This window comes from Gekko japonicus, unplaced genomic scaffold, assembly GCF_001447785.1.
Source record: "Gekko japonicus isolate JY-2015 unplaced genomic scaffold, Gekko_japonicus_V1.1 scaffold369, whole genome shotgun sequence".
Taxonomy (NCBI): domain Eukaryota; kingdom Metazoa; phylum Chordata; class Lepidosauria; order Squamata; family Gekkonidae; genus Gekko; species Gekko japonicus.
This window is the reverse complement of record NW_015160846.1, coordinates 358,958-376,317: the sequence shown is the minus strand read 5'-3', so window position 1 is coordinate 376,317 and position 17,360 is coordinate 358,958. Positions and strand designations below refer to the sequence as shown.

General features: G+C 52.8%; 1 protein-coding gene and 1 non-coding gene across 2 annotated transcripts in view; both read right to left on the bottom strand.

The window, feature by feature from the left end:
- The window catches only part of TLN2 (talin 2), a 156,066-nt gene that overhangs the window by 16,893 nt on the left and 121,813 nt on the right, over positions 1-17,360 (bottom strand). Inside the window, exons 41-50 of the mRNA XM_015420227.1 lie at positions 16,210-16,356; positions 15,047-15,148; positions 13,526-13,645; positions 12,689-12,835; positions 11,698-11,864; positions 9,948-10,131; positions 6,394-6,519; positions 5,545-5,661; positions 3,233-3,418; positions 2,342-2,449 (exon numbers count right to left, since the gene is read on the bottom strand). Of these exons, the coding sequence (XP_015275713.1) occupies positions 2,342-2,449; positions 3,233-3,418; positions 5,545-5,661; positions 6,394-6,519; positions 9,948-10,131; positions 11,698-11,864; positions 12,689-12,835; positions 13,526-13,645; positions 15,047-15,148; positions 16,210-16,356 (1,404 nt within the window). The remainder of the gene's footprint in view (positions 1-2,341; positions 2,450-3,232; positions 3,419-5,544; positions 5,662-6,393; positions 6,520-9,947; positions 10,132-11,697; positions 11,865-12,688; positions 12,836-13,525; positions 13,646-15,046; positions 15,149-16,209; positions 16,357-17,360) is intronic.
- On the bottom strand, positions 1,683-1,754 carry TRNAG-GCC. The gene has a single exon. It is a non-coding gene; the product is annotated as a tRNA-Gly (tRNA).

Below are 17,360 nucleotides of genomic sequence, written 5' to 3'. Positions count from 1 at the left end.
TCCCAAACCTACTGCCCATCAGCTTCATTGGATGCCCTCGAGTTCTAGTCTTTTGGGAGAGGGAGGAAAAGTTATCTCTGTCCAATTTCTCCACTCTGTTTGTAATTTTAAACACCTCTATCATGTCCCCCCGTTAGTTGTCTCTTTTCTAAACTGAAACGTTCCAGACTCTTCAGCCGTTCATCGTACGGAAGGTGCTCCAACCCCCGGATCATCTTGGGGCCCCTCCTCTATACTGTTTCCAGCTGTGCAACGTCCTTTTAAAGACCACTTTAGAGAATGCTCAGCGTGGCTTCCAGGGTGCTCTCCCCAGACGCCCACTCTGGCCCCAAGGAGACCCACACCTGCCCAGCTTCCAGGGGATCTCCAGATTACAACTCCGATGGCTCTGGGGTGATGGGGAGAAGGGAATGGGGTCATGAGCAATGCGCCCTCTGAGCTGTGGAGTCTTGTGAGCAACAATTCTGCTTTGTGAGCTACTAGCATTAAGATTGTGTGTGAGCGATTTGGCTGCTGCATAAATTAGTTTGCTCTGGAGCCCTCCTTCCTGAGCGAAGGCAAAAATGTGTGAGCTGGAGGCTAAGAAACTGTGAGCTAGCTCACGCTAACTCAGCTTAGAGGGAACACTGGCTGCAATGCTCCCTCTCAGCTGTGGAGTCTCGTGAGCAAAAATTCTACTTTGTGAGCTACCGGCATTAAACGTTGTGAGCGAGCAATTCGGCTGCTGCGTAAATTAGTTTGCTCTGGAGCCCTCCTTCCTGAGCGAAGACAAAAATGTGTGAGCCGGAGGCGAAAAGACTGTGAGCTAGCTCACACTCGCTCAGCTTAGAGGGAACACTGGTCGTGAGGGGCTCGTCCCAGGACAGCAAACACTGCACGTGATTTAGCCTCTGCATGTGCTTGTGGGAGGGGGGCTTAGAGAGGGGTGGGTGGGATGCTTCCAGTTGCCGGTTTCCGTGCCCCCTTGAAGCAGAGACACCCACGTATCTCTTTCAGGGCTCATCTTCGCAGACAGCTGAAGGATCCCGAAATACACCCGGCTACTTGGGGTTTTGTTTTCTGTCCTGCTGCGGAGAACAGGCAGGCGACGTCAACAGCTCTCAAATTAAATGAGCGGGAGGGAAAGCATACCAAATAGCCCCGTTGGAATCCCAGCCGCCGCTCAAAGTATAAGTGCGGCTGGGGAGGGGCGGAGCAGATCCTAACTGGAGACTCCCGGGGTCGCGTCAGAGCCTGTGGACAAGCAAAGGCCGACCCCTCCTGACGAACACATGAAGCTGCCCCACACTAAATCAGACCCCTGTCTAAGGTCCATCAAGGTCAGTATTGTGTGCTCAGATGGGCAGCAGCTCTCCAGGGTCTCAGGCGGAGGTCTTTCCCATCACCTACCACCTGGTCCTTTTAACTGGAGACGCCGGGGATTGAACCTGGGACCTTCTGCATGCCAAGCAGAGGCTCTGCCACTGAGCCACGGCCCCTCTTTACAGCTCTCCAGGGTCTCAGGCGGAGGTCTTTCCCATCACCTACCACCTGGTCCTTTTAACTGGAGACGCCGGGGATTGAACCTGGGACCTTCTGCATGCCAAGCAGAGGCTCTGCCACTGAGCCACGGCCCCTCTTTACAGCTCTCCAGGGTCTCAGGCGGAGGTCTTTCCCATCACCTACCACCTGGTCCTTTTAACTGGAGACGCCGGGGATTGAACTTGGGACCTTCTGCACGGCAAGCAGAGGCTCTGCCACTGAGCCACGGCCCCTCTTTACAGCTCTCCAGGGTCTCAGGCGGAGGTCTTTCCCATCACCTACCACCTGGTCCTTTAAACTGGAGATGCCGGGGATTGAACCTGGGACCTTCTGCATGCCAAGCACAGGCTCTGCCACTGAGCCACGGCCACTCCCCTATAATACATGAAGTCATAAAACTGCCTTATACTGAATCAGACCCTTGGTCCATCACAGTCAGTTTTGTCTGTTCAAACTGGGAGCGGCTCTCCAGGGTCTCAGGCTGAGGTCTTTCCCATCACCTCCTACATCATCCTTTAAACCAGAGATGCTGGGGATTGAACCTGGGACCTTCTGCATGCCAAACAGAAGCTCTTCTACTGATCCACGGCCCCTCCCTAAAGGGGGGGCACCGTGTAAGCCCAGCACTCATCTAGTTTGGCTCCCAGGGTGGATTCAAACACAGGTCTTCCAAGTAGACAGCGAGACAGACAGACAACCTTTATTGGCATATCAGAGATAAAATTTAGGGGTCTTCCCAGTAAAGGCCTTGACACTACACTGGCTCCAAAACACACACGTGAACTCTTTGGTAAGAATATTAAGTGGGGTTTGGACTTACGGTGAGAACATGTTCTAGGAGTTCTAGGTATCCCAGAGTGCACTCTGTCCCATAGCGCAGTGCTCTTGCCCGGACATCCTCGCTCACATCGGGGTGGTACGAAGCTTGCTAACGATGCGGGAAGAAGAGGAGATTGGATTTATACCCCGACCTTCACTCCGAGTGGCTATCAAAATGTTACACTGGTTATTAACAATATGAAGCACCCGGAGCGCTAGAATTCTGGTCCAATTTAAATTGGCCAATGCAAAACTCTCCTCTTTGCCTTCCCCCCCCCCCCCCGGTGTCTCAACTGGACTTCCATCCACAACACGGGAACACAACAGTGTTCCCTCTAAGTCGAGCTAGTGTGAGCTAGCTCACAGTTTTTTAGCCTCCGGCTCACACGTTTTTGTCTCAGCTCAGGAAAGAGGGCTCCAGAGCAAACTAATTTATGCAGCAGCCAAATCACTCGCTCACAACTTTAGTGCCAGTAGCTCACAAAGTAAAATTTTTGCTCACGAGACTCTGCAGCTTAGAGGGAACATGGGAAGGTGTTGCAATATTAAAAATTAATGCCCCTTCCACTCAAATGGTTTCCACAAATCTATCCCCCTCGCTCCTCACCAATGCCTCCCTCTCAGCTGAGGAGTCTCGTGAGCAAAAATTCCACTTTGTGAGCTGCTGGCATTAAAGTTGTGAGCGAGCGATTTGGCTGCTGCATCGATTAGGTTGCTCTGGAGCCCCATCCTTCCCAAGGTAGGACAACCATGTGTGAGCCGGAGGCTAAAAAACTGTGAGCTTAGCTCACACGGACTCATCTTAGAGGGAACACTGCTCCCCACCCACTTTTACAGCCACAAGGGCTCTCGGGGGCGTTTCCAGGGGATGAGAAAGCCCATCTTTTTAAACCTTGCAAGCCGCCAGCATGTCTGCCACCGCTTTGCGGCTCAGGTTCGCCGTGGCGATCACATCCTCCTGCCGGCAGGAGTTGCCGGCTGCCACGGCTTTGGCTGTCGCCATGGTGATGCCTTTTGTCATCCGGATCGATTCTTCCGGCGAAGACGTCTTTTCGGGAACCTCCTTTGACTGGAACACCTGGAAGCGGATTTGTGGGGGGAAGGGGGGAGGGGAACGGAGAGAAGGCAAATGGAAGCAGCAAGAAACAAGATGAGCAAGACAGTTCCGGCGCTCGGCCGCGACATTTGGCGTCATGGCATTTGCCCAGAAACTGATACGGCCACTAGGAACACTCCAAATGTCAGTGTAGAGCTCGGGAATTCCGGTGTGGTTTGGAATTGCCGTCGCGATCATCAACAATACTGTTTATCTACCGTTTCAAAAGTGCTTTACATTCATGCATGATTTGTGATCCTTAAAACAACCTATTGCCTGAATGCTTGAGTCTTCTGAAGGAGGAGGCGGGCGATTTCTGCCAACTGTTCCTTCCCATCTGTCCCCTCCAAATATGTTGGGGAAAAACACTTGAACACACACACACAAAGCTGCCTTACACTGAATCAGACCCTTGGGTCCATCAAGGTCAGCATTGCCTACTCAGACGGGCAGCTGCTCTCCCAGATCTCAGAGTGAGGTCTTTCACATTACCTACTGCTTGGTCCTTTTAACTGGAGATGCCAGGGATTAAATCTAGGACTTTCTGTTCGTATGAACACATGAAGCTGCCTTGTACTCAATCAGACCCTTGGGTCCATCAAGGTCAGTATTGCCTACTCAGACTGGCAGCAACTCTCCAGGGTCTCAGGTGGAGGTCTTTCCCATCACCTCCTGCCTGGTCCCTTTTAACTGGAGGTGCCAGAGACTGAACATGGGACGTTCTGCACGCAGCGCAGATGGATATGAATGACCCATGGGCCCTCTCTAAATTAATCTGCCTAATACTGAATCAGACCATTGGTCCAGCAAGGTCAGTATTGTCTACTCAGACCGGCAGCAGCTCTCCAAGGTTTCAGGCAGAGGTCTTTCACATCCCCTACCATCTGGCCCTCTTAACGGGAGATCCCAGGGATTGAACCTGGGACCTGCTGCATGCCAAGCAGAGGCTCTGCCACTGAGCTACGGCACCTCTCTCTATGGAGCTGCTTTATACTGACTCAGGTAACTGGTCCATCAAGGTCAGTCTCATCTACTCAGACTGACAGCAGCTCTCCAGGGTCTCAGGCGGAGGTCTTTCCCATCACCCACTGCCTGGTCCCTTTCAACTGGAGATGCCGGGGATTGAACCTGGGACCTTCTGCATGCCAAGCTGATGCTCTACCACTGAGCCACGGCCCCTCTTTACAGCCCTCCAGGGTCTCAGGCAGAGGTCTTTCCCACCACCTACCGTCAGATCCATTTTTAACTGGAGATGCTGCCGGGGATTGAACCTGGGACCTTCTGCATGCCAAGCTGATGCTCTACCACTGAGCCACGGCCCCTCTTTACAGCCCTCCAGGGTCTCAGGCAGAGGTCTTTCCCACCACCTACCGTCAGATCCATTTTTAACTGGAGATGCTGCCGGGGATTGAACCTGGGACCTTCTGCATGCCAAGCTGATGCTCTACCACTGAGCCACGGCCCCTCTTTACAGCCCTCCAGGGTCTCAGGCAGAGGTCTTTCCCACCACCTACCGTCAGATCCATTTTTAACTGGAGATGCTGCCGGGGATTGAACCTGGGACCCTCTGCCTGCCAAGCAGGGGCTCTTCCACTGAGCCATGGCCCCCTCCCATTTGGGGAGGGGGATTAGCAGGAGCAGCAAAAGGGGGGAATTTCCAGATTTTGTCCCCCTTAAGAAACTTAACTGTGCACACTTAGCCATGTGGTTGGATGTGATCCAGTAGCCACGGCCCCCTCCCATTTGGGGAGGAGGGTTAGCAGGAGCAGCAGAAGGGGGGAATTTCCAGATTTTGGCCCCCTTAAGAAACTTAACTGTGCACACTTAGCCATGTGGTTGGATGTGATCCAGTATTATGACACCCCCCCAACTGCAAAGGGTGGGGCTGAGTTTGCAGCAGCGGTGGGATCTCAGAAGTGAGTGCGTATGGGTCACAGCTCATTCTCTTGAGCACGACCGCGCACCGGCCTCCCACTGCATGCTGGGTCGCCTCAGCTCCAGCTGCAGAACCACACCAGTCCTCTGACCTCAGTTGCCAAGAACGGCTACCAGGGACCGGGCTTGGCCTGTCCACTCTTGGGGAGACCGAAGGAGGCCGGGTTTTATACCGCAAGTTCCTGCTTGATGTGCTCAATCGTGGCTTCGAGAGCTCTCGTCCCTCGGGTGGCTTCGTCTTCCACGGCCTTCACCGTCTTCAGAAGAGACGTGACGTTCGTCACCATCACCTAGAAAGGCCCGAGGAGGAGAAGCGGCTTTATTGCTAAGACTTCCCAACGCAGCAGGCGGAAACGGCAGACCAACAAGGAGACAAGCAGATTGAGCGCAGTTGCCTTCCCCCCCTGCGATGCCTCGTTTTATTCATTCAATTTATTTATTTGCAAAAAATTTCATCTCGCCTTTTCACCCTTGCAAGGGCCGCCGAGGTGACACACAGTTCAAAGCATACGTGATAAAGATCACATTTTGAAACCATCGGAATCAAATCCAACTCTTAAACTAATAAGCAGTTTAACATAACATACAATAATGTATTTTAAGTGTGTTTCATCAGGTACAGAAGAAGAGGAGACTGGATTTATATCCCGTCCTTCATTACCTGAAGGAGTCTCAGAGCAGCTTACAATCTCCTTTCCCTTCCCCTCCCCACAACAGACACTCTGTGAGGTAGGTGAGGCTGAGAGAGCTCTCTTGAGGACTGCTCTTGAGAGAACAGCTCTGAGAGAACTTGTGACTGACCCAAGGTCACCTAGCTGGCTGCATATGGAGGAGGAGTGGGGAATCCAACTCGGTTCTCCAGATTAGAGTCCACTGCTCTTAACCACTACACCAAACTGGCTCTTTGGAGGGACTGTGGAGAGAGGCGGGCTTGAAGAGCTCAACTCAGACTCTCCGTTTTCACCACCCTCGGGTTGCTCCTGTTACAGTGCTGGCCACTGGCAAGCAAATGCATTTCATACCTTGGCAGCGCCCTTGAGCTGGTACATGGACGGGTCGTCAGCTGGCTTGCTGGCAGCTCCTTTGGTGGCCCCGATGAGGTCCGACAGAGCCTTTGCGACGTCCTTGATGGCGTTGATCAGCACAACCTGACGGGATGGGAAACCAGGGCACTGAGTCAGCTCAATGGCTCTCCCAAGCTTTGGGGAGAGATGGGTCATGGGGTGTGTGTGTACTTCTTACATGACTTATTTATTCATTGAATACGCATAGAAGGCTTTAAAAGGGGATTAGGCAGATCCATGGAGGAGAGAAGTCTATCAGTGGCTATTAGCCATGGTGAGTAAAGGGGACCTCCACGTTCAGAGGCACTACGCCTCTGAATCTTGCTCACAAGACTGCACGGCTTAGAGGGAGCGCATTGGTCACCTGCGGAGAGGCCGGTGCCTGGAAATCCTCCTGTGGGGGCCTCTGGCTCTCCAGCTGGGGCGCTGCATCAGACCACAGTGAAAGCTCACGGCTGTGCAACCGACTCTCCCTGCAGCCCCGGACTTGATGGGCAAGGGCTGTGGCCTAGACAACTTGCCTCTCCTGAGCTCAGATACAAGGTGGGGAAACTGATCTCCCCATCCCCACTTTGGGCAGAGACTTCCGTGCCTCAGCCCCCCCCCCAAGCAGGCTTTGCCTATTGCCGAAAGGTATAAGTATCCCCCCCCACACACAATAATTGGCTTTGCCGCATCGTTGGCTGTGGCTGGAACGCCTTATTGGATCACATCTCTTTGGGGATGGCTTGCACCGAGTGTTTGTCTTCACAATGAGATTTCCCTAATTTATTGGATGGGCTTAACAAGCAAAGCAAAACAAATTAACTGCTGGAACGAGGGTGTTAGATTTGACAATGCTGAACCACCGAGCCTTTATTCCAGAAGGCAACAAGTCAATGTCATTCACTCAGCTCCTTGAGATAGAAACGTGGAGCTGGAAGGGACCCCCAAGGGTCCAACCCCCTGCACAAGGGAGGAAATTCACAGCCAACTCCCCTCCCCCATTGACCCCTGGGCCAATCTGGCCTGGAGGAAAATTCTTTTCTGACCCCCAAAAGTGGCAATTGGCATTATGCTGGGCATATAAGAAAGGGCCACAACAGCCGAGCACTGAAGAAGAAGAAGAAGAAGAAGAAGAGGTTGGATTTATACCCTGCCCTTCACAACCCGAAGGAGTCAGAGCAGTTTACCATCCCTTTCCCTTCCCCTCCTCACAACAGACACCCTGTAAGGTCGGTGGGGCTGAGAGAGCTCTGAGAGAACTGCCCTTGAGAGAACAGCTCTGAAAGAACTTGTGACTGACCCAAGGTCACACCAGCAGCTGCAAGTGGAGGAGGGGGGAATCAATCCCGGCTCTCCCAGATTAGAGTCCGCGCTCCTAACCGCTACACCAGGACTGCTCTAGAGAACAGCTCTGAGGGACCTTGTGACTGACCCAGGGTCACACCAGCAGCTGCATGTGGAGGAGTGGGGAATCAATCCTGGTTCTCCCAGATTAGAGTCTGCGCTCCTAACCGCTACACCAGGACTGCTCTAGAGAACAGCTCTGAGGGACCTTGTGACTGACCCAGGGTCACACCAGCAGCTGCATGTGGAGGAGTGGGGAATCAATCCTGGTTCTCCCAGATTAGAGTCTGCGCTCCTAACCGCTACACCAGGACTGCTCTAGAGAACAGCTCTGAGGTGACCAACCCAAAGTCACACCAGCAGCTGCATGTCAAGGAGGGGGGAATCAATCCCGGTTCTCCCAGATTAGAGTTTGCGCTCTTAACCGCTACACCAGGACTGCGCTAGAGAACAGCTCTGAGAGAACTTTTGACTGACCCAAGGTCTCACCAGCAGCAGCTGCACATGTAGGACTGGGGAATCAAACCCAGTTCTCCCAGATTAGAGTCCACACGCTCCTAACCGCTACACCAAACTGGCTCTCAAGTTGCTGCTGCTGAAATCGGCCTCCCCGTGTCGCATTCTTGCTTCCTGCTCCTGAACGTTTAAAACCACTCCGCTGAGGTCACTCAGACTTACTCCATTGCTTTTTTCTCCCCCCCCCCCCCCCCGGGGGCCCGGGGAGAACACATCCCAGGAATGATGCCCCTTTAGACGGCAGTCCTGCATTCCTCTTAGTACACGGGTGCTGCCTGATGGAGTGGCAGGCGCTCCAATGGGCGAAGCACGGATCACGCACAGTCAGCGCAGTAAAAACGCAAAAGGGGGGAAACAGTTTACTTCTTGTAATACATCAACGACCACCTTGTGTCCAAACCCTGACGTTAGGCAAAGCTGAGTTGCTCGTGACTTCAGGCCAAGCCGCCTGTGACTAAGGCCATCCCCCCTTGGGAGCGGCGTTCCCTCTAAGCTGAGTTAACGTCAGCTAGCTCACAGCTTTTTAGCCTCCAGCTCACACAGTTTTGTCTAAGCTCAGGAAGGAGGGCTCCAGAGCAAACTAACTGATGCAGTGGCCAAATCGCTCGCTCACAACTTTAATGCAGGGTAGCTCGCAAAGTAGAATTTTTGCTCACAAGACTCCACACTTAGAGGGAGTACTGCTTGGGAGGTTGGTTAAAACGCAGCCACCCTTGGGTCAGGCAGAGATGACGTGTCCTGGATTTTGTGGGACTGAAGTTCTCAGTGCAGAAAGAAAAGCCAGAATTCTGAGGATTATGATTCAGCAACTGTGGAATCAAGCCTTTTAAAATCAAAGCACAGAGAGGTTCACCAGTGGCTATTAGCAACAAGGTATAGAAAGGAACTCTCGGTCTGGGGCAAGTGATGCTCTGTATTCTTGGTGTTGGGGAGGGGGCAACTGTGGGAGGGCTTCTAGTCTCCTGGCCCCACTGCTGGACCTCCTGACAGCACCTGGTATTTTTGGCCACTGTGTGACAGAGTGTTGGACTGGATGGGCCATTGGCCTGATCCAACATTGGCTTCTCTTATGTTCTTATGACTTCTGCAAATCTTAGCTGCAGAGTGTAACATGGCAGCAGGGAAGAAGTTGAAGAGAGCTTCGAGGCAGTCTCTTCTCTCTCTGAGTCTTCTCAAGCTGTCTATTCTACATAGATGTTCTTAACCATTTAGCCAATGGAAAGCTGTTACCAGGATAGATCTCCACATTGCAAGCTCCCAGCCGCTTTAGATGACAGTTCTCAGCTGCTGCAAGTTCATCACTTCTGCCAGCCGAAGCTACAGTTCTGAGAACAAGCTGGCAGCTGAGGGTGATGACTTCTCTAGTCAAGAAAGCCAACACTTGGGCAGAAAAACTCTCTGAAAGGAGTCCAATTTTTTGACACACAGTTCGAAGGTATCCTAGAGGTCACCTACTCCAACCCCCTTGCTGACTGCGGGAAGTAGTCAACTACGGCTCCCCACTCTGCTTAAAGGAGCACACGCCTTTTTTAAAAAATGCTTTAAAATGATTGAAAAAAGCATTTACAGGAGACATTCTTGTGCAGTTGTGCCTTTAAGAACCTTGGCTATGGGCCTGTGGACGGAAAATGGCACATGGGGGACAGAGCCAGTCTTCCCAGTGTTACCTGTGTCTCAGGGTCGTCTGAACCCAGGCTGGCGGCTCCCAGCTTCACCACCTCGGCGAGTTGCGTGATGGTGCTGGCTGAGGACTGGGCTGCTTGCGCCAGCTTCTCTTGACTCGAGGCGGCCCCAGAGACCAAGAGCTTCGTGTCTTCGACCAAAGCTTTCGCTGTCTTCAGAATATTTTCCCTGGGAAGGAAAATTGAGGGCAGGAAGAGAAGAGGGAAAAGGAGGGGTGTCATCAAATGGTATCCAGCAGTGTTGCACAGTTGACAGCGAGTGAGATCTGCTGCCCGCTAGTGCACCGTGGCTGCCGACACTCGGTGGATCAACACCCAGGCCAGATTGGCAAGCCAAGTTTGGACAGGGGAGCTTTTATCTACGAGGCTGTGGAAGTGTCGGACGAGGAGCAGTTCGACTGCAGCTGCATCTCTTCGGAAGGGAACCAGGTGTTGCCACAACAGAAGGGAAGAGACAGTTTGAGTCTCATGTAGGCTAAAAATTCATAAGAACGTCAGAAGAGCCCTGCTGGATCAGACCAGTGGAACAGGTTCCTCAGTGGAACAGGCTTCCTTGGGAGGTGGTGGGCTCTCCTTCTTGGGAGGTTTTCAGACAGAGGTTAGGTGGCCATCTGACAGCAGTGCGGATTCTGTGAATTTGGGCAGATCGTGAGAAGGAGGGCAGGAAGGGTTGCCTCAATGCTTAGTTCTCGTGGCCCTTTCTGACACGCCCAGGGAAATGCTGATTGCCACGCTGGGGTCAGGAAGCAATTTTTTTCCAGGCCGGTTTACCGGGGATCCTGAAGGTTTCTTGCCATCTTCTGGGCATGGAACAGTGGTCACTGGGGGGGAGGTATTTGTGAATTTCCTGATGGCCCTGGAGGTCCCTTCCAACTCTACGGTTCTACACAAGCCACGAGGATATTCACACTGTCTTCAGTACTCTGAAAAAGACAGCTATTTCTCCCCAGACTCGGGGTTCCAAATCCAGTCTCATTCCACTTTCAAAAAGGAAGCCCTCAAGGAGAGCCATGAAGGAGGCGGGCGACTCCTGCTCGACTCCAGCAATGCATACTCATAGGTAGACTGCCTCGACAGATGTGCAGCTGGATTCGAGTCCAGTAGCACCTCAGAGACCGACAAGATTTTAGACCTGTCACCTTTCAGTCGTCAAAACTCTCTTTGTTAGATGCAAGTCAGACACATAAATGATGCCAAATCCCATAGGAGGATTGTAGGTTCAGCAAGCTATGCACAGTAATAGAAGAAGAAGAAGGAGATTGGATTTATACCCCACCTTTTACGACCCAAAGGAGTCTCAGAGCGGCTTACGGTCTCCTTTCCCTTCCCCTCCCCACAACAGACACCCTGTGAGGTAGGTGGGGCTGAGAGAGCTCACTCGAGAACTGCCCTTGAGAGAACAGCTCTGAGAGAACTGTGACTGACCCAAAGTCACGCCAGCAGCTGCACGCAGAGGAGTGGGGAATCAAACCCGGTTCTCCCAGATTAGAGTCCGCGCTCCTAACCACTACAACCAAACTGGCTCTATGATATAGATCACAGTCCCTAACGATTTTTCTACGTAACTTTGTGAATCGTTTAGTACGGTGCAAGTCTTTTTGTCTGTGTTGGGAAGCCTTCTTGAATAATTCAGTTTTGCGGCGTTTCTGGCAAGCCAGGAATGCTAGAGCCCTCCTGGCCTCTTCAAGGCAGCCAGCCGGCTTCCTCCCTTCCTGAATTCCCAAAAGGCCCTGACCTGTGGTCGGCGAAGGACTCGTTGTTTTCAGCATTCAGTGTTCCGGCCGTGGCAAACATGATGGTGGTGTCCAGGTCCGCGATGATCCCTGAGACAGCACTGGCGGCGGTGATACAGGCCTGCGTGCCTTTGTTCCCGGCCTGGAGGGCTGAGAGGACCAGGGATACCTGCAAGAGAGGCCAGGAGAGACCCATTCCAGCAAGGGGAGGTGTGGTAGCTCCATGGCAGAGCATCGGCTTGGCATGCAGAAGGTCCCAGGTTCAATCCCCGGCATCTCCAAAGAGCCAGGCAGGAGGTGATGGGAAAGACCTCCGCCTGAGACCCTGGAGAGCCACTGCCAGTCTGAGTAGACAAGACTGACCTTGATGGACAGTCACCTGAGTCAGTATAAGGCAGCTTCATAGAGAAAGGTGCCATAGGTCAGAGGTAGAGCCTCTGCTTGGCATGCAGAAGGTCCCAGGTTCAATCCCCGGCATCTCCAATTTAAAAAGGACCGGGCAGGAGGTGATGGGAAAGACCTCCGCCTGAGACCCTGGAGAGCTGTAAAGAGGGGCCGTGGCTCAGCGGTAGAGCCTCTGCTTGGCATGCAGAAGGTCCCAGGTTCAATCCCCGGCATCTCCAGGTCAAAAGGAGCAGACAGCGGGTTGACATGAAAGACCTCAGCCTGAGACCCTGGAGACCTGCTGCCAGTCTGAACAGACAATACTGAACTTGATGGACCAACAGGGGTCTAATTCAGCACCAGGCAGCTACATGTGTGTTCAACGAAGTTGTTTTGCACAGGTCACATATTTAAAAGGCAGCACAAAAGAGCTGGGGAGAGGAAGAGTTTTGGCCCCGGATCCGGGCCCAAGTGGAATCCGCACAACGAACAGATCAGGTAGGACGCCTGAGTTTCAGCTGCGCCCCTTCACAGTTCCTTTTGGCCCACCTCAGCAAAATAAGAGCCTAGTTGACAGAGGTTTTGCGTGATGCGCGAAGGGCGCCGTACCTTTTCGCTGACAGCGCGGGCGCATTCGATCAGCTCCCTCTTTGTGTAGCCGTCCGTGGGGCAGATCTGCAGGGCACCGGCCTTCTGGACCAGAAAGATGCAGCTGTGCCCCAGCTCTTGGACCCGGGTCCTGATCTGGAAGCCTATCTGGGGAGTCAAGAGGTGGGGTGGGGGACACACAACATCCCAACAGTTACTCATTGCCGGGGCATTGCTCCTTTTTGCCAATACGTCCCCCACGCTGCGCTCCTTCCCCTGCTGTGGAATGGACCGCTGGACTCCCTGCACCAAGCCGACACACGTGAATGTTCGCCAAAGAAAAAGAAGAGATTGGATTTGTACCCCGCCCTTCACGACCTGAAGGAGTCTCAGAGTGGCTCCCAAACCCCTCTCCCCTCTCCTCCCCCCCACCCACAACAGACAGACACCTGTGAGCAATGCTCCCTCTAAGCTGTGAAGTCTTGTGAGCAAAAATTCTCCTTTGTGAGTGACTGGCATTAAAAGTTGTGAGCAAGCGGTTTGGCTACTGCAGAAATTAGTTTGCTCTGGAGCCGTCCTTCATGAGCTAAGGCAAAAATGTGTGAGCTGGAGGCTAAAAAACTGTGAGCTAGCTCCCACTCACTCAGCTTAGAGGGAGCACTGCCTGTGAGGTCGGCGGGGCTGAGAGAGCTCTGACAGAAACTGCCCTCTTTCAAGAACAGCTCTGACAGAACTATAGCTTGCCCAAGGTCACCCAGCATGTGCAAGCGGAGGAGTGGGGGAATCAAACCCGGTTCTCCCAGATTAGAGTCCGCACACACTTCACCACGACACCAAAGAAGTCCAAGGGCTACAGACCTCCTCCGGTTCCGCGGTGGCAGCCGCCATTCGCCCCTGGAATGCTAAATGCCCGTAGTCTGTGGTCATTTGTGAAGCCAGCCCTCCGAGCTCCTCCGGGTTGGTCACCGACTTGGTCATCTGGGGAGAAGAGGCAAGGAAGAGAAGGTGGCGCGGGGACTCACCGACACCGCCCCCGGGGTGGGTTTGGGAGGTAAAGCTCTAGCTGTCCTCCGTTCCAGCTGGGAACCAAGACACGCGAAGAAAACCCAACCACGTCTGATGGAAGAGTTCTGTTGGAGCCCCCCCCCCTTTCTCACAGTGGTAGAGTTGCCAACTTCCAGGCTACAGAGATCAGTTCCCCTGGAGAAAATGGCTGCTTTGGAGGTTGGGCTCTATTGACATCATACCCCGCACCGAGGTCTCTCCCATACCCAAACCCTGCCTTCCCCAGGGATGCCAGTCTCCAGGTGGGAAGCCAAAAATGAGAGATCACGGGAGGAAGTGGGAATCCAACAACAACACCTGTGACAAAAATAACGAAGTCAATAAAAGATAGGTTGCAAAAATCATTTACTGTGGTGATTCTGTAGAAGATTCTCTTCTATTATGGCTCACACGCTAACGAATGCTGCGCAGTGTAAACAATTCGTTTCACAATATTTGCTTTATCTGCACATGTAGCAATCACAATCCCATGTTGACTCTCTAATAACAGAATTGTGAAGACCTTGGGTTCTGTTATTAGAGAGTCAACATGGAATGTTTCCTTCAAGAGTTGATAAGTAGTAATTGATAAGAATTGTTATTGTTACATGCTCAGATAAAGCAAATATTGTGAAACAAATTGTTTACATTGCGCAGCATTCGTTAGCATGTGAGCGATACTAGAAGAGAATTTTCTACAGAATTACTCCAGTAAATGATTTTGCAACGTATCTTTATTGACTCTTCATTATTTTTGTCACAGCCTCTAGGTGGGGCCTGGAGCTCTCCCGGAATTACAGCTCATCTTCTGACTCCAGAGACCAGTTCCCCTAGAAAAAAATGGCTGTTTGGAGGGTGGACCCCACTGAGGTCTTCTCCCTCCCCAGGCTCAACCCAGGAGTTTTCCAACCTGGAGCTGTCAACCCTATGCCCCCAGCACCCACTGATGGCTGGGGAGACCTGGAACCCTCCCCCTCCCCCCAAATCTTCAAGAACGCCTGCATTTGAGTGGCCAACCAGATGCCAGCAGAAGGCCCAAAAGAAGGACACGAGGCCAAAGTTTCTCACTGATGTTGTGCCCAGCAACTGGTATTCAGAGGTACACTGCCCTTGAACACGGAGGTTCCATTAAGACATCATGGCTAATCACCACTGATGGACCTCTCCTTCAGTAATTTGTATAACCCTGCCTCTTAAAAAACAGGATGCTTGTGAATTTCCCAGGATCCTCTAGTTGGCTACTGCAGCAAACATAAAATGGTCGAGATGTTCTGATTTGGCCCAGCAAGGATTTAAAGACAAGGCTTCAAGCTCCTCTCTGGTAGTTTCTCTTACCATTTCTTGGGCTGTGACGGCAATCGCCTTGGAGTACTTGACCACAGTGGTCTGATAATCGACAAATGACCCCTTGGGCTCTGGCGGTGTTCCCTCGTCCAGCTGGGGAAGAGAAGAAAGGATGAACCGTGGCTTAATGGCAGAGCCTCTGCTTGGCACGCAGAAGGTCCCAGGTTCAATCCCCAGCATATTCAATTAAAAGGAACAGGCAGTAGGTGAACCCTACTGTAGGAGGAGAGCCGCTGCCAGTCTGAGTAGACAATACTGACTTTGATGGACCAAGGCTCTGACTCTGTATAAGGCAGCTTCATCTAGGGAGGCTCAGTGGCAGAACCTCTGCTTGGCATCCAGAAGGTCCCAGGTTCAATCCCCAGCATATTCAATTAAAAGGAACAGGCAGTAGGTGAACCCTACTGTAGGAGGAGAGCCGCTGCCAGTCTGAGTAGACAATACTGACTCTGATGGACCAGTGGTCTGATTCAGTATAAGGCACTTTCATGTTTTCATGTATTAGAGGGGAGGGACCGTGGCTCAGTGGCAAATTCTCTGCTTGGCATGCAAGAGGTCCCAGGTTCAATCCCCGGCATCTCCAATTAAAAAGGGCCAGGCAGGAGGTGATGGGAAAGACCTCCGGCTGAGACCCTGGGGAGCAGCTGCCAATCTGAGCAGACAATAGTGATGCTGATGGACCATACGGCTGACTCAGTATAAGGCAACTTCATCTAAGGAGGGGACATGGCTCAGGGGCAGAGCCTCTTCTTGGCATGCAGAAGGTCGCCAGTTCACTCCCCGGCAACTCCAGTTTCCAGGCAACAAGACTGGGCAGCCCACCCCCCAGGAGGGGGCACGCATGCAGATAGTAGGCTCAAAGCATTTGTCTGTTGCCAGCCAGAGCTGCCTGGGCCAAAAGGAAGCCGCAAAAGAGCATACGTGCCTCCAAGGCGTCTGCACAGAGGCACGGCTTTCCCACGCTTCCATCACAGCCTCGTGCAGCCAAGGAAGGGGAACTGGGAGGAAGAGGCGGGGCTTGTGCCAACAGCAGCCGGATAGGCTCTCAGCATGACCGGGCAGAAAGGCAGCGCAGCCCCCTCCCTCCCGGGTCCTTGTACAGGAGCATCCTTGTAAGGCCACTAGAGAGAGGAATCCCAGGGGGTGGTGCGCACCTTGCTCATGGCCTCGGCGATGGAGTCCACCATGTTGCCCACCATGCCGACTTCGCTGGCGGCTTCGTTCAAGGTGACCATGATGTCGTCCACGGCTTCCTTCATCAGCTGAGCCGCTTCCGTGATGGCGTCGTGAGTGTGCGAGGCCTGCAGGGGGAGTCGGCAGGGAGACAAAGAAGGAGAAGAGAAGAGATTGGATTTATACCCCAGCCTTCACTACCCGAAGGAGTCTCAGAGCGGCTTACAAACTCCTTTCCCTTCCCCTCCCCACAACAGACACCCTGTGAGGTAAGTGGGGCTGAGAGAGCTCTCTCGAGGACTGCTCCTGAGAGAACAGCTCCTGTCAGAACTCTGGCTTGCCCAAGGTCATCCAGGCAGGTGCAAGTGGAGGAGTGGGGGAATCAAACCAGGTTCTCCCAGATTAGAGTCTGTGCACTTAACCACGACACCAAACTACACTCTCTCGGATAGGATGGAGGCACAGAGAGAGAGGCCTTGGTTCAGAGGTCAGAGCACCTGCCTGACACGCCGAAGTCCCCAGGTTTGCTCCCAACGTTGCCAGCTAAAAGAGATTTCGGGGCGGCAGGATGTGACCTTCCTCTGCCTAGACCAGGAGTCCTTGACCTTTTCGACCCTGCAAGCACCTTTGGAATTCTGACGCAATGTGGTTGGCATGGTCACAAAATGGCTGCCGCAGGAGGCGGGGACAACCACAAAATGGCTGCTACAAAAGGAGGAGCCAACCACGAAATATCAGCAGAGGAAAAGGACATGCAATCAATGCCTTCCTCTAAGCTGTGGAGTCTTGTGAGCCAAAATTCAACTTTGTGAGCCACTGGCATTAAAGTTGTGAGCGAGCGATTTGGCTGCTACATAAATTAGTTTGTTCTGGAGCCACATCCTTCCCGAGCCGAGACAAAAATGTGTGAGCCGGAGGCTAAAAAACTGTGAGCTAGCTCACACTAAACTCAGCTTACAGGGAACATTGCTCACAAAAATGGGTTTAAATTAAGGGCGGGAAGGTTCTGGCTGGATCTCAGGGAAAACTTTTTGACAGTAAGAGTTGTGCAATGGTGGCATCAGCTGCCTCGGGAGGTGGTGAGCTCCCCCTCTGTGGCAGTCTTGAAGCAGCCGCTGGACAATTACTTGTC